Consider the following 24,345-nt stretch of genomic DNA (forward strand, 5'->3'; position numbering starts at 1 on the left):
AATCCTTGGTGCAGTTCTTAATTTCACCATAAATTCGGTAGGAACTACAACATTTTTTTTTGGGGTGTAGGTGTACCTAGTTCCACCAAGTTCCACCGGGAATTCCTTAAACAGAAATTCCTCTAGAAATTCCACCAGCAATTCCTCTACATATTCGAAAGGGATTTATTTGGGAGTACTTTTAGGGATTCCTTGAGGGGTTCAGCCAGGAGTTTAGTTTACTCGAGGTATTCTTCCTGGGATTGTTCCAAATATTTCACTAAAGATTTCCTTCAGAAATCACACAGGCATGCTTATAAAATTTTCTCAATTATATTTTAATTGCCACCATGTAGGAATTCTCCTGGGTTTGAACAAGGTTTCCTAAAAGGGCTTTTTATGTATTTATTCAGGAATTCCACAAGGTGTTCCTCCAGGGGTTTGTCCAAGAATTCTTTTGGGAATTTTGCCAGGGTCTTTAGGGTTTTCAAATCTCTTCATGGATTTCTGTAGAGATTCCATAAATAATTCTCCTGACATTTTCCTAGGTACCCTCCATGGATTTACTTCAAGGGTTTATACAGGAATTTCTCTTAGAATTTCTTCTTCGGGAAGAATTTGACCAGTGATTCTTCCTGTTGTTCCACCATGGCACTATGGGCCAGAAATTAAAATTTCGCGACAAAATTCCAAAAAGTTGTTTTTCTAAGATCAATCTATTTCCATATTTGTATGATTGTTTGGGCTATGTTTAATTGCATACCGACTGATTTTTTCGATTTGTAACAAAATTGTATCGTTTTTTGTATGGAGAAACTTCTTATAAGCGAAAATTCTCGATTTTAACCAATATTAAGAAACATGTGATATGTGATGAAAAATGTGCCCAAAAATATAACGCATACATTTCCTAAAAGTAAATTTAGTATATTTTGCATATTTGATGCACAAATTGCTATGCTTTTAGGTTTAAAAAATAAATTTTTAAATATTTACTTAAATTTTACGGTTCATTTGCCAATGTGTTCAAAAAGTAGGAGTATTCGACCGTATTCGACATGCAACCGGTCTAGGATGCTAGTTTAGACTCTTCTTTTTCGAATGCCACCGGACTTTTTTTGCGGGAATTTGCGGGAAAGCAAGTTAGAATGATTTTGGTGCTTGCTTTAATTTTACAATATTTCACGCCGTGCTTCAATAATCATCCACTCTTGACATTACGACGCAATGACTTTATGGCTTGCGAAACAATATACATAGCAACAAACAACTTTCATTCTGGGAGGGTTTGTTTCAGATATAAATGTAATTATAAGCATTTAAATCAATACCACAGACTTAATCAATGTGCAAAGTTTCAATACATCAAACCGTGTAAACAATTAGAATTTTAAATTAACTCAACGTACAAACATATGTACAGATGAATACATTATTAGTGTGTGAAAAAAGGAACGAATCCACAGCTCAAGTGAGATTTTAACTCACGACCCTTATATGCTACACTAGTGCTTTACCGACTTAGTTACAGAGCCAATCAATGACACAGCATTTTAAATATTATAAGGAAAATCAAATCATTCCCCTAATCGCAAATATATCCATCCCACTTGTACATATGTACAAAGAGCGAACACAATTTGCTTATTGTCAAAATACTAGCTCCGAGTAATTTGGCCGAGTGTCATTTGGCTAATTGCCATTTGGCCGAACGTCATTTGGCTGAACGCCGTTTGGCTGAAGAAGAAACGATCGTGGCACTGTTCTCCACGCCAGTATAACTCAAAATATTCGCCTATGATTAAAAGGAGGAAAAATTTCTGATAAAAAATTGACAGGTTCAACGCCAACTAATCCCTGAATTGTAAAACTAGAAAGAATAGTAAATGATTGAAGGAAGGAAGAAGGAAAAATTAATGATTAATTAATGACATATTGGCAGCTAGAATGTGGATAAGAAATAAAAATTAAAAAAAAAACTAGAATGTGAAAAGGGGTCTCTGAATTATTTTGAACATAATTCGGCTAAGCGGCATTCGGCCAAATGCCGTACATATGAAACACCTGAGCAGCGAATTTTTTCACCAAAAACTCCATTTATACATAAATTGAGCTTATTAAAAATCATAATTGACCACCAGTCCTGCAAAATATCAGTCTCAGTGCCTGTTTTTCAGCCGAAAATGAATGACTGCGGCGGTCTTTTTCAGTCCCTCGATGTGAGAACTGACAGAGTCCGAGAGCTCCATTCGTGAGCGACCCAACAAGATCAATTCCCAATCATCCACACACTACTCATGCTGAAAGGCCATTCGTCTCAAGCGGTGGGTTGTGAGAGTGAGTGCCCTATACGTTAGCACGGGTGAAAACACTCAACTACAGAAAATTGAATGGAAATTTAGCCCTGTCAGCTCTCGCTTTCAGCACGCTGCGTGCGAGTGTGAGTACCTATTTCATTTCGCTCCCGTGTTTCTGATCGGAAAGCAACTTTGACAGAAAAACCAAAACGGAGAAAATGAAAAAAGCAAAATATCGCTATCATAAAGGCCTGTCGAAAAATTACAGCACTGTTGACCACACCAATTGATGTACCGAAACTTTGCACTTTGAGTAAGTGTATTGTATTGATTTAAACGCCTACAATCACAGTCTTACCTGAAACAATCCTTACAGAATAATAGTAGTTTGTTGCTAAGTGTATGTGTAAAGAGATTGCGTCGTAATGGCAAAAGTCTATTTTAGTGTGGATGGTTATTGAAGCACAGCGTAAAACATTGTAGGATTAACGCATGCACTAAAATCATTCTATCTTGGTTTCCCACAAATTCCCGGCAGCTTCCGAAAAAGAAGAGTCTCAACTAGCTTCGTAGATCGGTTGCATGTCCAATACTACTACTTTTTGAACAAATTGGCAATTAAACCGTAGTATTTGAGTAAATATTGTAATATTTTAATTTAAACTTAAAGACATCGCAATTTTTGCATCAAAAATGCAAAATCTCACGTTTAGTATCACACGGGCGTATCTACAATGATCAATTTCTCTTCATGGATTTTCTCTTTGGATTATTCCGTGAAATACCAATATTCGAATGATCTCTCGGTACGTTTCGGTGAAGGAAGCTAGGAATAGTTTCTAAAACAATGAATAAAATCGAAAATGATGTACAGGCCAAGTTATTAACCAAAGAGAAAATCGATGAAGAGAAATCGATGATTGTAGATACGCACGTATGATACCAAGCGCGAGAAATGTACTAAATTTGCTGTTAGGAAGTGTAGGTGTTATAAATATTTGTTGGGCACATTTTTCACCACAATTTACATTTTCTTAATATTGGTTAAAATCGAGAATTTTCGCTTATAAGAAGTTTTTCCCATATAGCCGAGGCGGTAAACGCACGGGTATTCAGCATGACCATGCTGAGGGTGACAGGTTCGATTCCCGGTCGGCCCAGGATCTTTTCGTAAAGGAAATTTCCTTGACTTCCTTGGGCATAGAGTATCTTCGTGCCTGCCACACGATATACGCTAGCGTGGTTCAAAAAATCGTTTTTGCTCCACACCGCTTATTCGATGCCTAACCAGATTATATGCCTACTCCCAAAATTTGAGCTCATTTGGATGAAAATTGAGACTGCACAAGCCCTTCAAAGTTTGTATGGGAATTACTATGGGAAAACGATGTTTTTCATTCAATCTAACCTAGCATTTCCCCAAGTACCCCAGTGGGTTAGTTGGCCCTTGGTAATCCTAGGCTACTCTATCAGCTACAACTTTGCCGAAGACCGCATTCAAATTGGACGCCTCATTAATTAGTTATCGATTTGCATCCAACTGGGCAAACTTTAACAGTGATCCGACAGCTTCCCAGCAGGCAACATTGCTGCACATGGCGCCAAAGATAGCACGCTGAAATCATGGCTACTATGTTTCACTGCAAAATGCAGTGATGCCCACCAAATAGTTTAACCATCATGAAAAAAGATTTCGATTCTGGATTAAAATCGGTAACTAACTAATGAAGCGTCCGATTAGAATGCGGTCTTCGGCAAAGTTGTAGCTGATAAAGTAGCCTATGATTACCAAGGGTCAACTAACCCTCTGGGCAACTTGAGGAACTGCTACGGTGGATTGAATGAAAAACATCGTTTTCCCATAGTAATTCCCATACAAACTTCGAAGGGCTTGTGCAGTCTCCATTTTCATCCAAATGAGCTCAAATTTTGGGAGAAGGCATTTAATCTGGTTAGGAATCGAATAAGCGGTGTGGAGCAAAAACGATTTTTTGAACCACGCTAATACGCATGCAAAATGGTCATTGGCAGAGGAAGCTCTCAGTTAATAACTGTGGAAGTGCTCATAGAGCTGAGAAGCAGGCTTTGTCCCAATGAGGACGTTACGCCAAAAAGAGAGAGAGAAGTTTTTCCATACAAAAAACGATACAATTTTGTTACAAATAAAAAAAATCTGCAATCGAACAAAGCCCTAACAGTCATACATATATGAAAATTTATTGATCTATAGAAAAAAAAACAACTTTTTTGAATTTTGTCGCGAAATTTTGGTTTCTGGCCCATAGTGCATGGATTTACTCAGGAGTTCCTCTAGAGATATTTCCTGGCTGTTTCTCTATAGATTGCTCTGGAGTTCCCATCAAGGATTTGTCCTGGCGTTTCTCCAGGGTTTACCCAGGGGTTTGGATTCTTCAGGAAATCCCTTCGGAAATTTCTCTAGGGATCCCTTAAAGGAGTCCTCCGGAAATATCCGCAGAGATTGCGCCGGGAGTTTCTCTAGGGATTTTTCAAGGAGTCTTTTAAGAATTTTATTTTAGGATTCCTGTAGGAATTTCTCCTATGGAAGAACTCCTTCCAGAAACTTCTCTGAGAATTTCTACAGATGTATTTTTTTTTTTTCGGGAAGTCCTCCAGGGGTTCTCGTGCTTTTCTGTAACTAGCGTCGCGTATCTTCGTATCATCATTGCGACACACGACTTGGAATGTTTGAGCAGATCTTATAACGAACAGTTCTTAGCTTACTGTAAAACTTTGCCGAACACGGCACCCAGCGCCGGATTTACAAATGTGGGGGCCCGGGGCCACAGTGTTGTGGGGCCCTTTATGTAGAGGCAAACATATGCCCATATAACGAGGAAAAAATCTAAAAATATAAAACTATCTTACAAATATTGTAATAAAGGTATTCATGTCGATGGGGAAGAATTTACATCTAGAACAATAGGCAGAGCTAAGAAAAATGTTGATATCCTCTAAATTTATCAATAACAGATTTGAAATTCTGGATCTTTGCTACAATCTCTGGCTAAATTGCAGGTCGATCACCATGAAGAAAGAACCACAGACAAACAGATGTCTTACTCTACCCCCACTTTCCATCGTTTCCCTTTTGAACGGACTTTACAAATTTTCTGTAGTTCATAAATCTCTCGCTCATGGCGCTCGCATCGTTTTTGCTACTATTCGACATTTGCTCACTACCGCCATCTCAGTGGGTTTGCAAAACACAGCATGATTAGCATTATACTAGCGATTATACTTTTATGACGATTATTTTAAGCGCACTTTGTTCCAAGTAATACGTCTGTTTGTCTGTGAAAGAACACTTAACAAAAACTTGTTCTGACGCGAGGATCTGTCGACCTCCCAAAATAAATTCCCACAAAACACTGACATCAAAGAGGAAACTATAACACTAGTTTACAGCATTTTTGAACTCGATAAGCTAATGATCATTTTTGGTGTAGAATCGCGAAGGAAAAAAAATACAGTGGAGTGGAATTTTTTTTTACATTCCATACAAGGTTGATGATTTGAAATTGATTTTTGTTCTATTTTTAAGCAATGTCGCTCACTTCACACATCTCATTCTCCGTTATCAATGCTCCGATTGAGCTAAATTTTTTACTGTATCTCGCCTACATATGATTTGTCAAATAAACGTTGAGAAAGCATTTTTAGATAGTTTTTTTCTTATTGAAAAAAAAATGCATTTCTTCATATATTTTTGGAAATTTGGCTAAAATTTAAGGAGATCGTCTTAAAAACTCGCCAATATCTTGAATTTCATCAATCTAACGCAAAACCAAACGCAGATGATTAAATGGTATTATATTCAGCTTTAATTTATGAAAAAAGATTCAAAATTGGTTGAACAAAACAAAGGATATTTGAATTTTAGTAAATTCCATATTTTTAAAAGTTGTAAAACTTGATATTGAGCTGAAACTCAAAAACTGCTTTACTTAAATTTATTGAAGCACGGTTTCGAAATCAGTGCTAAATTGTGCTTCAAAAATTTTGGTCGTTGACAGAAGTTCACGACTTTCGTTTTATTTAATAGAAAATGCTGAAGACATTTTAGAGGGAATCCATGAATTTTCAGGGGATTCCTGACTCAATTTCTAATAAAATTCTTGAAAGTTTTTTTTTTATCTGTATAAACGAGATTTTTAGCCCTTGGCTAGTTCATCTCGGGATACACGGGTTACTTCCCTTCCAAAGGAAGAGCTCACATTTTGCGAGTTTGTCGGGAGTGGGATGCGATCCTTCACTTCTTGAAAATCTTTAGCGGAAAATCCGGAAAAAAACTGAAACTCTTCAATAATCTGTCCTAAATTCATGCTAGATTTTCTCTTAAACAACAATTCTTTTGTTCTGCCGTAAGCTGTCGAAATATAATCAAACTCAAGAGTTTTAAAAACTCCTCTAAATAAAAAAAAACAAATATTTCTTTTTTTTTTTTTCAAAAAACTTTAAACAGAAAAAAAAACAAACACATTTAGCAAGAACTTTTTAAGCTTGCATTTTATAGAGTTATTGAGTTCCTCTAGTATTCGATCGAAGATTTTCTTCAGGATTTCCGGTAGTTATTATCAGCAATTGCACAAAAACATATTATTGAATTTTGGAGGCAAAACTCAAAATTTTATTAAATAGCTGAATAAATAGTTGCAGTTTTTCTCAAAAGAATTACAACATATCACATACATCCAGTCAACAGTAATTTGTAGTTCTTATGACAAAAATCAAATCAAGAGAAGTTTCTTGCACTACTTCTTTTTCTTGCTTCACATTTTTTTTCATGAAGTGAAATTTTGTGGGGGCCCGGAGTCCTGGCACACCTGCCCCCCCTTAATTCCGGCACTGACGGCACCATTCCATCTCATCATAATTCTGAGATATAGAGGTTTGAACTTTTATGACACTGGCGCCGCCTAGTGAACGAATCTCGAACCATTGCCAGGATAAATTTTAAACTTTTAAATAAACAATCCGAAAAAACTCCGAAACCATGTGGAACAGCTTTTGTCCCCGGAACCCTCCTTTGGCATTATTATGCAACGTTATGCAATAGGAAGGTTAAACAAGAAGAGTTTTTCGGGAAGTTGTCAATTTTTCATCAAAAGCTGTCGGAAACCATCTTTGTCCATTTTTGGTGGTTTTCCGAAGGAGAAAATGTATGTTTCATTCGTAAAATTGACCGAATTTCTTCGAAGTGTCTGCTAGAGCGCTCTCTTTTTACAGAAAATACTGCTTTTTTTTAACTAAAATCTGAAACACATTTAATTTTTATTATTTAGGCCGGAACATTTTTTTTTCTTTTGTTGTAGTGCTCGTTGCAAGGGGGAGTGCGGGGGGATCATAAATAATAAATGTATGCGATGAAGAAATTCTCAAACGATTAAAAAAAATCGTGAAAAAAATCGGATTTGTTAAGAAATTTTCTGGATGACTCCAATTTCACCTGAAAATTTTGAAATTTCTTTAAAAAAAATATTTGTGACCCCCCTCAAAGTGTTGTATTTCGACCAACATTTTTCGAGGGGGGAGGTGACACAAGAGAAAATCGAAATTTGTGTCAGCCTTTCGGAATGTTGCAGTGATTGCAAACTTGACAACTTTCATTGCATATACCTATTCTGAATTTAAAAAATCAGGGTTTTTTAGAATTTTCGGTATTTTTGTATCAAAAACGTGAACTATTTTTAAAAATATTGTTGAGAAAAAAATTGATATTTTTTTGTATGCATATGCGTAATGTATTTGTAATATCTTTTGAACATTATTTCTAAAACTGTCACCTGCAATATCCATAATAAAAATGTATTAAACACTGGCAATTGGGCGAATGATTGTATCTTTCCGTGTATCAAGATGATAGCCCGAAAGGTTGTTAAGCACGTTGTATCATATTTTTTCTATTAGGGATGTACGTCGTTTATTCTCTTGGAAGCTAACAAATCTGGCGCCGCAACGGACCCCCAAGTCAAGCCACTATCCAAAACTGTATCAGTTTCCTTATTCTGGACACACTGTTATTTTTGGCTCGAAAACATTCCCTTATGTTTAAGAAGTTGCAATGTTGATTTTGTCAAATAAAACTGTTATTTAATCAATGCATCACTTGCTTCAATTTGTGTTGTTTTTGTATGAAACCCTCTTTCACTAAATTGTAGATGTACCTTCTAATATTCTTTGATACGAACATTAATTATACTTACGACATTAAACGATTATCATCTTAGGAGTTTACACACAAAGTCGACAAATATAAACTTAACACACCTGTTCAATCTTCAGTGGCTTATTCAGGATCGTCGCACTCATCTCACAGTTGAATTAATAATAAAAAAAATAATAAACAAATTGCAATCGTCAAAACACGAATGAAACAATTAACAACTAACAGCATCTAAACTTTTCTGTTCGTAGGTGCTTGAATTTTAACTATTGACGTTCTAACATATTGAAGTCTCCGTCACTTCACTCATGAAAAAGCCCACCAACAATGCATAAACACCTGATATCACACCCCGTCAAGCACACAAAATCACATGCACCCCATATGTTTACACATTCACAATGCCTTGATAATCCACCGATGCTAAACGAATTTCACCCCCGGCTTTAACAAACATTACAGTAGTAGGTAATTGAAATAAGAAAAAAAAGCACTGCTGCAATAAAAATTTCTTCCGTACCGTTAGCTTCCAATCACGCCACGCCGCCGGCTTGTTGTCGTTGTTGGGTGGTTCAATCCCGCCCGTAAAATATAGCGTTGATGATCAATCCTTGTTCGGGACCACGGGAGATCTCAGCATCCAATCTTCAGTAGTCACCACCGCACCGTGAGCGTTGCAAATCTTCAAATCACACCCCCTGTACACTACACTACAGTTGATTTACTCACACTTCACTATTCACAGTCCTATTTCGTTTCGGTTAACGCACTGAACAGCACGCAGAGGAAAGTGAAAAATCCCGTAAACTTTTTTTCTGAATGCGATAGAAAATCTCTGATGGGATCCTAATCTTCACCCCGAAATCTCATCAAACTCTAAGCGAACACTAAACAACCGGAGGCTGTGTAGGCGATGGGATTCGAGATCTATTGGCAGTTCCGAAAGTCCTTCCGTTCGGACCGTTGGTTCAAAGTAGACTGAATTGAACCAGCGGAAGAAACGCGCTCGACACTCTCTGACCAGTCAGTCAGTGGAACCAGTCTTCTTGCTTGCGCCTATAGAATACATCACAAACGGTTTGAAAAGAGTTCCATTGTGCGTGGGATGATAAATGTGTGTTTGAACTTATGATTTTCTCCATGACTGAAATAAAAGATACTAAGCAAAGGGCAGTTGTAACGGTAGCACAAAAGTTTTGAAATTTTGGTTTTGAAGAGGCCCGCCATACACAAACCCAAGATATACAGGGGATGGCCAAAACGTTTGGGATAGGCAACTTTTTTGTTTCTCACAAAAAAGTTCAACATGGTGTAACTTTTCATAGAGTGCATCGAATATTCTCAAATTTTGACTGTTTATTAACCTATTACACAAGTTTACAAAATAAAACGAAAGTCGTGAACTTCTGTCAACGACCAAAATTTTTGAAGCACAATTTAGTGCTGATTTCTAAACCGACCTTCAAAAAATTTAAAGTAGAACAGTTTTTGAGTTTTAGCTCAATATCGAGTTCTGTAACTTTTCAAAATATGTAATTTACTAAAATTCAAATATATTGTGTTTTGCTCAACCAATTTTAAATCTTTTTTCCATAAATTAAAAGCTGAATACAATACCATTCGATCATCTGAATGCAGGTTTTGCGTCAGATTGATGAAATTCAAGATATTGGCGAGTTTTAGGGACGATCTTCTTAAATTTTAGCAAAATTCCCAAAATTTCTTGATGAAATGTTTTTTTTTTTTCAATAAGAAAAAAACAACTTAAAAATTCTTTCTCGACGTATATTTGACATATCATATGTAGGCGAGTTACAGTAAAAATTTCAGCTCAATCGAAGCATTGATTACGGAGAATGAGATGTTTGAAGTGAGCGACTTTGCTTAAAAATAGAACAAAAATCGATTTCAAATCATCAACCTTGTATGGAAAGTCGAAAAAAATTTCCGCTCTACTGTAATTTTTTTCCTTCGCGTTTTCGAACTCAGGGCATGATTCTACACCAAAAATGATCATCAGCTTACCGAGTTCAAAAATGCTGTAAACTAGTGTTATATGTGCATCAGTAGTACAAATTTGAGCTCGATTGGTTAATCTTTCGCGAAGTTATAACCGATCTGGTAAAACACTATTTTTTAGACTATCAGTTTCTGAACTGTCATATCTCGGAGACCAGTGAACCAAATTGAATGCAATTTTGAGCGATCATCAACGATATAATATTGCTTGAAAATTCATCAGAACATAGATACTTTTTAAACGTTGAAAAAGGTTTCATTTATTTATTTTTTTTTTAGAGGAAAATGAGTTAAATTTACTATACTGCACAAAAATTACTAAATGTGTTCTTGCTTTAATCCATATAGGCTCTAATATATCTTTTTATATCTTATGAACAGAAGTAGAAAATCTTTGTATATCAAAAATAAAATTGTATGACGTTGATGTTAAATTTTACATTTTTTCGAAAAAGATCCAAAAAGTGTCAATCCTACATAACAATTTTCAACGTTTAAAAAATACTCATGTTTTAAATGATTTTCAAGCATCAATATATTGTTGATAAAGGGTAACAATTTCATTCAATTCGGTTCACTGGTCTCCGAGATATGACAGCTCAAAAATGTGTAGTCTAAAAAATAGTGTTTTGCCAGAACGGTTATAACATCGCGAAAGATTAACCAAACAAGCTCAAATTTGTACCAATGATGCACATAGAATAGGTTGACATACAGTCAAAATTTGAGAATATTTGATGCACTCTATGGAAAGTTACACCATGTTGAACTTTTTTGTGAGAGAAAAAAAAATTGCCTATCCCAAACATTTTGACCAACCCCTGTAAATGTGAAATAACCGTTACGAAGTATAGCAGACCGGAAAAAATCCCTGGGTAAATAGATAACAGACTCCATAATACGTGGAGGAATTTCTCGGGGCATTTCTGAATTCCAAAAAAAAGTTGAAGTAACGTATTTACGATTGCTTACGATTACTTACTCTTTTTCATGAAGAATGCTGATAACAAAAGATTGAAAATTTGAAAGCTATCAATTTTTGTGTGGGATGTCCGCAAAAATTGCTTCAGCAATCCTTCTACAGATTCAAGATAAGGATTTTATTGCGCAGAAGCCACTGCCACTTAATTGTAATAAAAAAATACTTACTTACTAGAAGTAAGTCACAATGACTTCAGCATAACCAACACCTGCGCTATCGTGACTTACTCATCTGTGACTAAAAGACTTTTCGAAAAAAAATAACCTTGGTTCGAAAATCGGATCACCCAGATAATCGAGTCACACCTTTTTTTTTTCTTTTGAGCCTTTTGTGTACGGGTAACTTTAAAGTTTTCCCTTCAAAGGATACTAAGGGATGCTACAAATTAATTTATACTTTTCATCTAGAAATCATTTCGTAGTTTCTTATGAGGTTTTTTCCAGGATTTCTCCGGAAATTCCTTTGAGAAATAATGCAAGAATTTGATCTAGGGATTTTTCCAAATACTTTTGATAGATCCCCATCGACTCCTGGTTCCAAATAGAAATTCGATGAGATTTTCCAGAAAAAACTTCTGGAGATTTCCTAGAAAATACTATAGAAACTTCTGGAAAATTTTCAGAACAAACTTGCAAGGATTCCCAGAAAAAAAACTTCAGGTGGGCACCCAGATTTTTTAGAAGGAACTCTTGAAATATATAACTCGAAAAAACAACCTAAGTTTTAAAGAAGGATAGACCTCTGATAACATAATGGCAGTTTCAGCACCAACTGATCTCTGAATAGTAAAACTACAGTATGGCCCATAAAAAAATGCGAAAGTTTTCAAAGACATTGTTCACCTGCCTCCAACCGGTAAACCTCACATTTATGATAAATGATTTATCTATTGGATATCATAGTCGGTACACTAATCTAAGAAAGTCATATAATCATTGACTGATTTAAATTATAACCCTTTGAAAAAAATAACGTTGAACATATGGATCTCAAAAAACGTCCACGCGAAAAAGGACGGATCTATCTTAATATGGCTTTTGAAATATGCCACTTTTTTAGTTTTTGGTTCCGAAGCATCTGATATTGTTTTCAAAAAGATTTCTAAACGTGGGCGTATTTGAAGGTACATATTTCTGCATGATTTGCATGTATTAAAAAAACAATCCAAATTCGTTATGCCCCGAAAATTCAAGGAAGAAGTGATTTATTTTAAAAATTGTTGGCAACTATTAAGCATCCCATATAATTAACCAATGAATATTTTGACACACTTTTGAGGTATTTCGATTGTCATACCTCCTTATTGCAGCCTAATCTGAAACAGCTGAATACATTAGAAATATTAGGGTATTTGTGCCTATCTTAGTCTCATTAAGGATGTGCAACATGAAAAATCACTCACAGCGCAATGTATACGCTTCAAACTTAATGATACAAACCTTTAACACACGTGCTCACTTCCACTGTTGATCTTACGATGCACTAGAGTGGGATTTACCTTCAATATTTGATTTAATTGCGATCACAAATCGCGAGCCACTCGTACCTATCTTCAGCACACCGTAAAATTTTCATCTCATCGCGGTCCACCGGGTGGCCCCTTATTCATCTCAACAGTATTTACAGCAAATCCACAACCACTCTCACATTTTCTCATCGTAGAGCATTCTGCACTCACCCACTAACGCACTCCCTTTCCCTAGCAGGTGATAGTTTCATTGTGATTGTTTTCCTCTCTCGCAAAGGAGAAGTCATAACAATGTCCGGCGCGACGAATCGTCTATGCTCGCTCCCCACGTTTTGCACTCGCATACATTCACAGCTGATTGGCAAATCAGTGCTGCCGAACTGGATGATAGTTCGTAAAGCTTGAGCGGTAGCAGCATATTTAGATGAAAACCAAACCAAATATTTTGAAAGAAATGGAGTTGGAAAATGAAATTATTGATCGGTTTGCGTAGAAGTTCGATTACCAAGATGTTAAACCAAGAAACGACCATATTCTGATTGAAAAAACATCGTATTTGTAGTGACTAAATCTCATTCAATTAACTACTTGTTTCTTGATGTCTGGCACCGCTGTGATGCTTGCTTTGGTGCTTCGGCAGAGATGTGCGCCGCGGTTAAAACATCATTTTTGGTCGTCGGCGGCGGCGGCGTAAAAAATGAGAATTCAATATTTCGCTCTTTTACATCTCATATAGCGAAACATTTTAACAAACTATACTTTGCATATGAGAATGTAAATACACTAAAACCTCAATTTATGCATGTTATTTTAATGCACTTTTTAATGTATGCACCTTTTTTTATGACCTGCATAAATTAAGGGAAAGCTACTCAGAACCAATATTGTGCATACGAATATTTAATAATGACGGTAACTATTGCAACGGCGGCAAAAGGGTGTTTATAAGGATGAGCAAATGGAAGTCACAGGGGAGTTTCAGGGGGTTCCCAGGGGTTTCCGCGAGGTACCAGGAGATCTCCGGGGGGTTTTCGGGGGTCTGAGGGGGGTTTCGAAAGCATTGCAGAGAGTTTCAGAGGATTTTCGACGGGGTTTGGAGGCGTTACTGGTACGTTTTCGGGGGTTTCCGAGGATCTCACGTGCGTTAAACGGGTGCGAGTGGATCTTAGATGGATTCGGAGGCGTTAGGCAGGCGTTTTTGGGGGTTCAGATGCGTTACATTGGGTCCGAGGGGATTTTAGAGAGATTTTGGAGGCATTTCAGGAAGTTTCAGAGCATTTTTGGCGGGATTCAGAGGCCTTATGGAGGCGTTTTCGGGGGTTTCGGAGCGTCGCAGGTGCGTTACATGGGGTACGAGGCGGTTTAAGGGGAATTTTGGAGCCATTTCAGGAAGTTTCAGAGCATTTTCGGCGGGATTCAGAGGCGTTACGGAAGCGTTTTTTTTATGCACAAATTTCCCTCATTTTATGCATTTTTTAATTTATGCACCCCCAGCCATGTGCATAAATTGAGGTTTTAGTGTAGTAACTTGTAATTGCGCACTCGTATATAGTGCGGCAGACAATTAAACGTTCCATAATAAATAAAAAAAATCCATAAATAATTCTTAAGTTATGGCATGAATTGAATTATTAGAACCTGAATTCTTCAGATTTCATTACATCGGAGAAAATTGGGTTGATTTTGAAATTCCTCACATTTTGTATGTATGTAATGAAAAATTGACCCCCTCAATTATAAACGAACGTCGTTATGACGTCACGCGGGGAAAAGCATGCATGCTGTCATTGCATGCTTTATACACCTTGTGTGAAGAATATGATATTTGCTAGGATTTTTATATGATGATATATAAGTGACTAAAAAGTAACTAAAATCTTAACAGGATCATTGAACGAAATATTTTGTTTATTCGGCAATGAATGACATGCATTCATTTTGGGAGCGTTTAAACCGATTATTTTCTGAAGATTATTGGGGAAATTCTAAGTTCGGCGGCGTGGTGAGTTTTAAGCTGGCGGCGTGCTAGAAAATCAAAACATCCGGCGGCGTGAAGTAATAAATCTCGACGGCGCACATCTCTAGTTCTTGAGACAAAATGAGATGAATATAGGTACTAGGCCGAAGAAGGGGGCTTTTACCCTACATAAAAAATTACCGAAGAAAAAAGATTTTCGCATTTTTTTATGGGCCATACTGTAGAGGGAGTAGCATATGATTAAATGAAGGAAATTTTTCTGATGCTCATATTGGCAGCATGCCAAAAAGTTCTTCAAATTTCATTTGATTTCAATTCGAGGCACGGTAAAGGCTGGGTATGCTGCGCAATTGGGTTGTTTAGTGAATAAAATATTGCTATTTTCTATAGCATAATCAAAAGAGCTCATTTTTCTGAGTATAACGTGTTTTTATTGGATTCCAATACCTTTGTTTTGATGGTTAAATCAACAAAACAGTTTTAATTTTCGTGGATAGAATGACAGTTCAATCGATAAAGTGACAGTTCGACCCGAACAAAAAAATTTCCCCATACAAACTTTAAATGAATTTTAAAAATAGTTCCCGGACTCCAAAAATTATGAAACTTTGTATTTCGACTAATTTTTGGGCGGAGAATCCGATTATGAAATAATTCTGATACCCCTAAAGAACCCAATTCAGATCCCATTGTGATCCACTAGCCTCTTCCCAGTAACTCATATCCCTACCTCCTCGCGGTACCAGCCGGAAACTATGAGCAACCTTTGGGAAGATCGGGTAACCAACCCCGTTGGGAACTTTGATGGTACGCTGACAGGGAAGGGGAGGTTTGCTTCGGCAAACCTGACCGTCTTTTCTCCACGAGGAGCGGTGTTCTGGCAGCACTGCATGAGTGCCGGTTGCCACAAGATATGCGTTCGGTCGATGAGGCATTGGTAAGTGTCGTTTGACAGGTGTCAGAGTGACAGCAGAGATGACATGAGAAGGAGAGAGAGACAGATAGCTGTCAAAGGTAGAAAGTAAACAAAAACAAAGAAAAGGAAGAAATTGAATTAGATTGAAGATTCCATTTTACGATTGCGAATGTTAGTGGTAAAAAATAGAAGTAGAAGAGAAAAAGTTTATTTAGTGATTAGAAAGGAATTTGCATTAAAGATAGTTTTGTGAGTGATCAGTTGCCGAAATACGGATCAGGTTCGGTTGGACGATCACATACAAATATCTATTTTCGAGCCGCGGATGTTGCATAGGTTGGAGTGGTTGGACAATTGAGACCCGACGGAATAAGACAGGTTTTACAGCAGACTCTGAAACTAGAAATCAGACACGCACGACGAGGACAAGACCGTCTACACAGTGGGCCTAAACTGAATTTAAATAGGACAAAATTCGTGATTGCGTCGCCTGAAAAGGAAGGTGGAAGGAAAGCCGTTTAGAGGAGGAAAAACAAACTAAAATTGTAAGTGCTTACTCATTCGAATTAAGAAATGCTAAATTGTATTATTATTGACGATACGGTTAATTTATTAATTACAGTTTGATCTGCCACAATAAAAGGCCGATTTACAAAAATTGTTTGCGCCGATTTTGATCCGAACAAAATCAAAAAATTTAAATCGGATTCTTCGGAATGGCTTCCTCACCCTCCAAGACCGAGCAATGTTTGTTTTGCTCGATGTCGGAGTCGATGTCTGAGGACGTAAACTGGGTCCAATGTGGGAAGTGTCAACACTGGGCACATTTTTCTTGCGCTGGTGTTGATCAAGGGGTTGTCAACAGTGATTGGCGGTGCCCACAGTGTCTCCCAAGTAGTGCGCAGCAGCTGAAAGTTCCGGATGCAGCGGCCAAGAAGCGGAGCAAGAAGTCCGGCCAAAGAAGCGATGGAGGGTCCGAACTGGGAGCTGGCTCTGATGTGGATCCGATTGAGAAGCAGTTGGAAGAGGAGCAACTCGCCAAGGAGAAGGCCTTTGCAAAGCAGATGGCGGCGCGGAAGAAGCTACTTGCTCGGCAGAAGGCGGGGAAGGAAGAGCAGCAGAGGCAAGAACAGGAGATGCGTGAGCTGAAACTCCAGGTTCAACGCGAAATGGAGGAGCAGCAGTTGGAGCACGAACAGAAGTTACTGGACGCCCAACTGGCAGCAGAGCAAGCGTTTGTGAAGAAGCGGGAAGCGATTCGGAGGCAGTTTACGAGCAGCGTCAACCGAGTCAACGCGCTGAAAGGCCAAGAAAGCGCTGTTGGCGAAGCTTCGGAGGACCATCCGAAGAAGAGAGTGAAGGAGTGGCTGAAGGATCAGTCGGCGGCAGTCGTCAAGCCGTCGACCGCGGATTTTCGGGGAGCGTACCCGAAAGGAGACGAACAATTCGGAGCGGGATGCTCGACGCAAGTTGGCAAGCCAAAGCCGATGTCGAAAGTGCCGGTGATCACGGAATTCGAAGCTGGCACAAGTGAGGACAGCGACAGTGATGGCGACAGCAGCAGCGACGAGTCGTTTAAAGACGTTCGTGCGGAGAGCAGCCGGCGTGGCAGTCTGCGGAGGAGCAGAGTTGTTGACCGGCCGGGGCCAAGAGTTGGCCGAATCTACGAAGAGCAGCTAGACGATCGAGCGGAAAGCAGCCGGCATAGCAGTCTGCGGAGAAGCAGAGGTGCTGAAGGGCCAGGGCCAAGCGTTGGTCGGATCTCCAAGGAGCAACTAGCTGCTCGAAAAGCAGTGTCGCAACACCTTCCAAAGTTTCGGGGAGAAGCAGAAGTCTGGCCGCTGTTCATTAGCAGCTTCGAATATACGACGGCGGCGTGCGGATTTTCGAATCTGGAGAACCTGAAGCGGCTACAGGACTGCTTGCAAGGCGACGCACTGGAGGCTGTGAGAAGCAGGCTGGTTCTACCAGACTCAGTTCCGGACGTGATTGCAGATTTACGGAACTTGTTCGGAAAGCTAGAGAAGCTGTTGAAGACGCTGCTGACGAAGGTGAGAAACGCTCCAGCGCCGAGAGCCGATCGGCTGGAAACCTTCATAAGTTTCGGCATCATCGTAAAGCAATTGTGCGATCATCTCGAGGCGGCACAGCTCAACGACCACCTCAACAACCCGATGCTAGTGCAGGAGCTGGTCGACAAATTGCCGCCGAGCTACAAGCTGGATTGGGTCCGGTATAAGCGTGGCAGAGTGGACAGTCCGCTAAGGATGTTCACTCGATTCACAACCGACATCGTTTCCGACGTCTCCGAGGTGACGGAGTTCTCTACACTGTCGGTGAACGAGCGGGTGCGGCCTGGAAGAGAGAATCCCCGGAAGAAGGAGTTTGTGCATGTGCACGAATCAGAGAAGAGGCAGAATGAAGGTTCTCGCAGCGAGGTGACCAGCCGGCCATGTTGGATTTGTAGGCGAACGGATCATCTCATTCGTAATTGCGATGAGTTTAGGAGAATGAACATCGCGGAGCGGCTACGAGAAGTCGAGAAGCAGAAACTCTGCGGAATCTGCTTGAACAAACACAGCGGAAGTCAGTGTTCGTCGAAGATGCGGTGTATGATGCGGAATTGCCAGGGATCTCATCATCCTTTGCTGCACCGGGTGGAAGAATCAGTGCAACTGCAAGATGCGAAGTCAGACTGCAAGGTGATTTTCCGGATGATGCAAGTGACACTTCACGTCGGCAAGCGGCAGTACGACACCGTCGCATTTCTGGACGAAGGGTCGTCGGCGACGTTGGTGGACGACGCGGTGGCAAAGCGACTGAAGGCAGAAGGGACGCTAGAGCCGCTGATAGTCACGTGGACCGGCAACATCAACCGGTTTGAGAACGAGTCCAGAAGCGTGGAGATGATGATGTCGGCGAAGGGCTCAAAGGAGAAGTATCCACTGTTCAACACGCGGACAGTATCTGAGCTGCAGCTTCCCAAACAGAAGGTTCGGTTTACAGAGGTGGTGAAGCGGTACACACATCTTGCTGGTGTGCCGGTGAAGGACTTTCCGTCCGGCGTACCGACGATTCTCATCGGGCTAGACAACCTGCATCTTTTCGCACCGCTGGAGTCTCGTGTTGGGAAGCCGAACGAACCGATCGCAGTTCGGTCGAAGATGGGCTGGACGATTTACGGCTCCGAGAAACGGAGGCCTACGGCGCAGACGTATTTAAACCTGCACTCCGTCACACCGGTGAGCAATCAGGACCTCCACGACCTGATACGGGAGCAGTACGTGCTGGAGGAGGCGCCAACCGCATCATACGCCATTCCAGAACCAGCGGAAGAAAAACGGGCTCGAGAAATCCTCGAGTCGACAACGAAGCGAGTAGGCGATCGTTTCGAAACAGGCTTGCTGTGGCGAAGCGACGAAAGGCGATTTCCGGACAGTTACCCTATGGCCGTCCGGCGGATGAAAGCACTCGATCGAAAACTGGAACGAAACCCAGCGCTGAAGGAGAACGTGTGTCGGCAGATTGAGGACTATCAGTCGAAGGAATACGCGCACAAAGCTACCGATGCTGAGTTGTCGGAGACGCCGCTGAATGCGGTGTGGTATCTACCGCTGAACGTCGTGGTGAATCCACGGAAACCAGGCAAGGTGCGACTAGTATGGGACGCGGCGGCATCAGTGAACGGAACGTCGTTGAATTCGGAGCTACTTAAGGGTCCGGACATGCTGGTCCCTCTTCCCCGAGTCATCTGCCATTTTCGAGGGCGTCCGGTGGCCTTCGGCGAGGACATCCAGGAAATGTACCACCAAATCCGCATCAGAACGGAGGATAAGCAAGCGCAGCGGTTTCTCTTCAGGAACAGTAGCGAGGAAGCTCCGCAGGTGTATGTCATGGACATGGCAACCTTCGGCTCGACGTGCTCGCCAAGCTCAGCACAATACGTGAAGAACTTGAACGCTGAGCAGTATTCGGAGCAGTATCCAGAAGCGGCAGTAGCGATAGTCAAGCGGCACTACGTTGACGATTACTTCGACAGCGTGGACACAGTAGAGGAAGCGATCCGGCGAGCCAACGAAGTGAAATTCGTTCATTCGTGTGGCGGGTTCCGAATCAGGAACTGGGTGTCGAATTCCGGAGAGTTCCTGGAGAAGCTTGGAGAGCGAAGTGGTGAGTCGGCAGTGCATTTCAGCCTGGACAAGAGCACGGACTACGAGCGGGTGCTAGGAGTTGTATGGGATACGATCCAAGACGTTTTCTGTTTCGCAAAGGCCTCGAAGACAGAACACTCGAAGGTCCTACGAGGAGAAGAACGTCCGACGAAGCGAATTGTGCTCAGTATAGTGATGGCACAGTTTGATCCGGTGGGTTTCCTCACGCCAGTCACCATTCTGGGAAAAATGCTGATCCAAGACCTCTGGAGGACAGGCTGTCGGTGGGACGACGAAGTGGACGAAGCATCCTTCAACAAGTGGAAACGGTGGACGAACATTCTAGCGGATGTGCACGCATTCAGACTGCCACGCAGCTACTTCGGTCACGCTCGGTTGGAAGAGATTAGCGACGTACAATTGCACATTTTTGCGGATGCGAGCGAGACGGCGTACGGATGCGTAGCGTATTTCCGAGCAATAGTACGAGGAGAAGTGATGTGCGCGCTGGTAATGAGCAAAGCAAAGGTAGCACCGTTAAAGCAGCTGTCAATTCCTCGTTTGGAACTTCTGGCAGCGGTTCTTGGGGCACGGATGTTGCAGACGGTACGCGAGAACCACAACTTCGTCATCACGAAGGTGGTGTTCTGGATTGATGCAGAGGTGGATCCGATCCGATCAGCGCCGCTATAAGCAGTTCGTCGGATTCCGCATTGGAGAAATCCTGAGCCTGACGAGACTGGCAGACTGGCGATGGGTGCCAACAAGGCTGAACGTAGCGGACCAGCTGACGAAGTGGGGCAAGAATCCGGAGATACACCCGGACAGCCCGTGGGTGCGAGGACAGCAGTTCCTGTACGAGAGCGAGGAAGACTGGCCGATGAAGAGTTTGCCGCCGGTGAACACAACGGAGGAACTACGAGTGCACCTGTTGTTGCACGATGTGAAGGTCCCAGCGGTGCTTGTGGACGCGAATCGCTTCTCGAAATGGACGGTCCTGGTGCGAACGATGGCGTGTGTGCTACGATTCGTATCGAACTGTAAGCGGAGGAGGGAACGGCTTCCAATTGAAACTCTGCGAGCGACGAGCAGTCAACTGAAGGTGCGGTTATCGAATAAAGGTGTGTCAGTTCGCGTACCCTTGAAGCAAGAGAAGTATGAGAAGGCGGAAAGGTGTCTGCTGAAGATAGCACAGTCTGAATGCTTCATCGACGAACTGAAGGTGCTGTCCAGGAACCAGTGTCGACCAGTAAGCCAGTGGATGGCCATCGAGAAGGCCAGCCCGCTATACAAGCTGACTCCGATGATCGACGAAGACGGACTGATACGGATGGAGGGACGCGTCGAAAGAGCTGAATTCCTACCGTTCGACCTCCGTCTTCCGGGCGACCACCGAATTACGCGGCTGATAGTTCAGCATTATCACGAGCGGTGTGGCCACGGATACCGCCAGGCGGTGAAGAACGAATTGCGACAGTTGTACCACATTCCGAACGTAGATGCAGTGGTCCGGAAGGTGTCGGCTTCCTGTGTATGGTGCAAGGTACATCGATGTCGTCCGGAAACTCCAAGAATGGCGGCACTGCCAGTGCAGCGACTGACGCCAAATCTACGGCCGTTCAGCTACGTCGGAGTTGATTACCTGGGGCCGCTCGACGTGACCATAGGGCGCAGAACGGAGAAGAGGTGGATTGCGCTGTTCACCTGCATGGTAACACGCGCGGTGCATTTGGAGGTGGCGTTTGGACTAACGACGCAATCTTGTTTGATGGCGATACACCGGTTCATCGGCCGCCGTGGCTGGCCGGTCGAGTTTTTTCTCGGACAACGGGACGAATCTGCGAGGAGCCAGCAAGGAAGTACATAGTGGAGTCTGTGCTGGGCATCAGCGATGACTGTGCAAACCAACTGACGAACGCGAGGACGAAGTGGACGTTCAACCCTCCGGCCGCACCACACATGGGTGGCGTTTGGGAGCGGTTGGTACGTTCGGTGAAGGAAGCGCTCACCGCGCTCGATGACGGAAGGCGATTGACGGACGAGATCCTGCAGACGGCAATTGTGGAAGCGGAGGACATCATCAACTCCCGTCCACTGACATACGTGTCGCAGGAGTCTGTAGAAGCAGAAGCACTCACTCCAAACCATTTTCTGAGGGGTGCATCTCCGAACCAGCCGTGTGTGACGCGGTTTCCTCCTCAACCAGCGGAGGCCCTTCGGGACGCGTTCCAGCGTTCGCAGCAGTTAGTCAGCGTAATTTGGGAACGATGGATCAAGGAGTACGTGCCATCGTTGAACCAGAGGACGAAGTGGTTCGGCGAATCGAGGCCATTGCGAGTTGGAGAGGTAGTGTACGTGGTCGAGGGTGCGAACCGGAAGTGCTGGGTCCGTGGAGTAGTTGAAGAGGTCATCGCGTCCGGCAACGGAAGAATCCGTCAAGCGTGGGTGCGTACCAGCACTGGAAGGTACAAGCGAGCAACAGTGAAGCTGGCCAGGATGGAGATAGACTGTGGTAACCCTGAGCCGGATGAGGCCTCCGGGACAGAGTTACGGGCCGGGGAATGTTCTGGCAGCACTGCATGAGTGCCGGTTGCCACAAGATATGCGTTCGGTCGATGAGGCATTGGTAAGTGTCGTTTGACAGGTGTCAGAGTGACAGCAGAGATGACATGAGAAGGAGAGAGAGACAGATAGCTGTCAAAGGTAGAAAGTAAACAAAAACAAAGAAAAGGAAGAAATTGAATTAGATTGAAGATTCCATTTTACGATTGCGAATGTTAGTGGTAAAAAATAGAAGTAGAAGAGAAAAAGTTTATTTAGTGATTAGAAAGGAATTTGCATTAAAGATAGTTTTGTGAGTGATCAGTTGCCGAAATACGGATCAGGTTCGGTTGGACGATCACATACAAATATCTATTTTCGAGCCGCGGATGTTGCATAGGTTGGAGTGGTTGGACAATTGAGACCCGACGGAATAAGACAGGTTGGACAGCAGACTCTGAAACTAGAAATCAGACACGCACGACGAAGACAAGACCGTCTACACAGTGGGCCTAAACTGAATTTAAATAGGACAAAATTCGTGATTGCGTCGCCTGAAAAGGAAGGTGGAAGGAAAGCCGTTTAGAGGAGGAAAAACAAACTAAAATTGTAAGTGTTTAGTCATTCGAATTAAGAAATGCTAAATTGTATGATTATTGACGATACGGTTAATTTATTAATTACAGTTTGATCTGCCACAATAAAAGGCCGATTTACAAAAATTGTTTGCGCCGATTTTGATCCGAACAAGCGGCTCACAACAGCGTCTGATCCCCATGTTAGGGACGGCTGAGTGCCAGGAAAGGACTCTAAGCTTAACTGTGCACTATGGTCCTCCGGAAAGTAGACGGTTGGTGTCAGGCCCTACGAGCCAGCCGTAAAAAACCATTGTAGCGGAAAATCAGCAACAGAATAATACGAACCGAGACCAACGGCAACGACCCCAGCGAACAAAAAGGACTTGCGATTGGAAACTTGGTACGTGGAACTGCCGATCTCTCAATTTCATTGGGAGCTCCCGCATACTCGCCGATCTACTAAAGGACTGCGGGCTCGGCATCGTAGCGCTGCAGGAGGTGTGTTGGACAGGATCCATGGTGCGAACGTTTAGAGGTAATCATACCATCTACCAGAATTGCGACAACACACGTGAGCTGGGAACAGCTTTTATAGTGATGGGCGACATGCAGAGGCGCGTGATCGGTTAGGCCGATCGACGAAAGAATGTGCAGGTTGAGGATCAAGGACCGATTCTTCAACATCAGCATAATAAATGTGCACTGCCCTCACTCCGGAAGCACTGATGATGACAAAGACGCATTTTACGCGCAGCTCGAACGCGAGTACGACCGCTACCCAAACCACGACGTCAAGATCATCATAGGAGACCTAAACGCCCAGGTAAGCCAGGAGGAGGAATTCAGACCGACGAGTGGAAAGTTCAGCGCCCACCAGCTGACGAACGAAAATGGCCTACGCCTCATCGACTTCGCCGCCTCCAAGAACATGGCCATACATAGCACTTTCTTCCAGCACAGCCTCCCGTATCGTTACACCTGGAAATCACCACAACATACGGCATCGCAAATCGACCACGTTCTGATGTGTGGACGGCACTTCTCCGACATTATCGACGTCAGGACCTATCGTGGCGCTAATATCGACTCTGATCATTACCTGGTTAAACTGCGCCCAAAACTCTCTGTTACCAACCATGTACAGTACCGGCGGCCGCCCCGGTACGATCTAGAGCGACTGAAGCAACCGGATGTCGCCACCACATACGCGCAGAATCTCGAGACAGCGTTGCCGGACGAGGGTGTTGCTCGA

General features: G+C 42.2%; 2 protein-coding genes across 9 annotated transcripts in view; one reads left to right on the top strand and one right to left on the bottom strand.

The window, feature by feature from the left end:
* The window catches only part of LOC109410067 (growth hormone secretagogue receptor type 1), a 484,121-nt gene that overhangs the window by 455,441 nt on the left and 4,335 nt on the right, over nucleotides 1-24,345 (bottom strand). For 6 of the 8 annotated variants that reach the window (XM_062846361.1, XM_029856843.2, XM_029856842.2 and 3 more), the window contains exon 2: nucleotides 8,981-9,516. The exons of 1 other annotated variant lie outside the window; for it this stretch is intronic. The gene's annotated coding sequence lies outside the window, so the exon portion shown is untranslated. The remainder of the gene's footprint in view (nucleotides 1-8,980; nucleotides 9,517-24,345) is intronic. One more of the 8 variants, XM_062846363.1, reaches the window with a different exon arrangement.
* LOC134291204 (uncharacterized) lies at nucleotides 16,540-22,557 on the top strand. Its single transcript, XM_062858680.1, has 3 exons — nucleotides 16,540-20,613; nucleotides 20,657-21,685; nucleotides 21,823-22,557. Exons 1-3 carry the CDS (start codon nucleotides 16,540-16,542, stop codon nucleotides 22,555-22,557), a joined length of 5,838 nt encoding a protein of 1,945 aa, XP_062714664.1.

The sequence above is a fragment of the Aedes albopictus genome, chromosome 1 (assembly GCF_035046485.1).
Source record: "Aedes albopictus strain Foshan chromosome 1, AalbF5, whole genome shotgun sequence".
In the NCBI taxonomy this organism is placed as follows: domain Eukaryota; kingdom Metazoa; phylum Arthropoda; class Insecta; order Diptera; family Culicidae; genus Aedes; species Aedes albopictus.

What these genes read in the sequence shown, in the direction of transcription:
- LOC134291204 (XM_062858680.1), top strand. Translation starts at nt 16,540, where the DNA reads ATGGCTTCCTCACCCTCCAAGACCGAGCAATGTTTGTTTTGCTCGATG. An exon ending in ACAACTTCGTCATCACGAAG is followed by an intron (nt 20,614 to 20,656) that starts GTGGTGTTCTGG and finishes CGATCCGATCAG; the next exon opens with CGCCGCTATAAGCAGTTCGT. An exon ending in TTGCGCTGTTCACCTGCATG is followed by an intron (nt 21,686 to 21,822) that starts GTAACACGCGCG and finishes ATCTGCGAGGAG; the next exon opens with CCAGCAAGGAAGTACATAGT.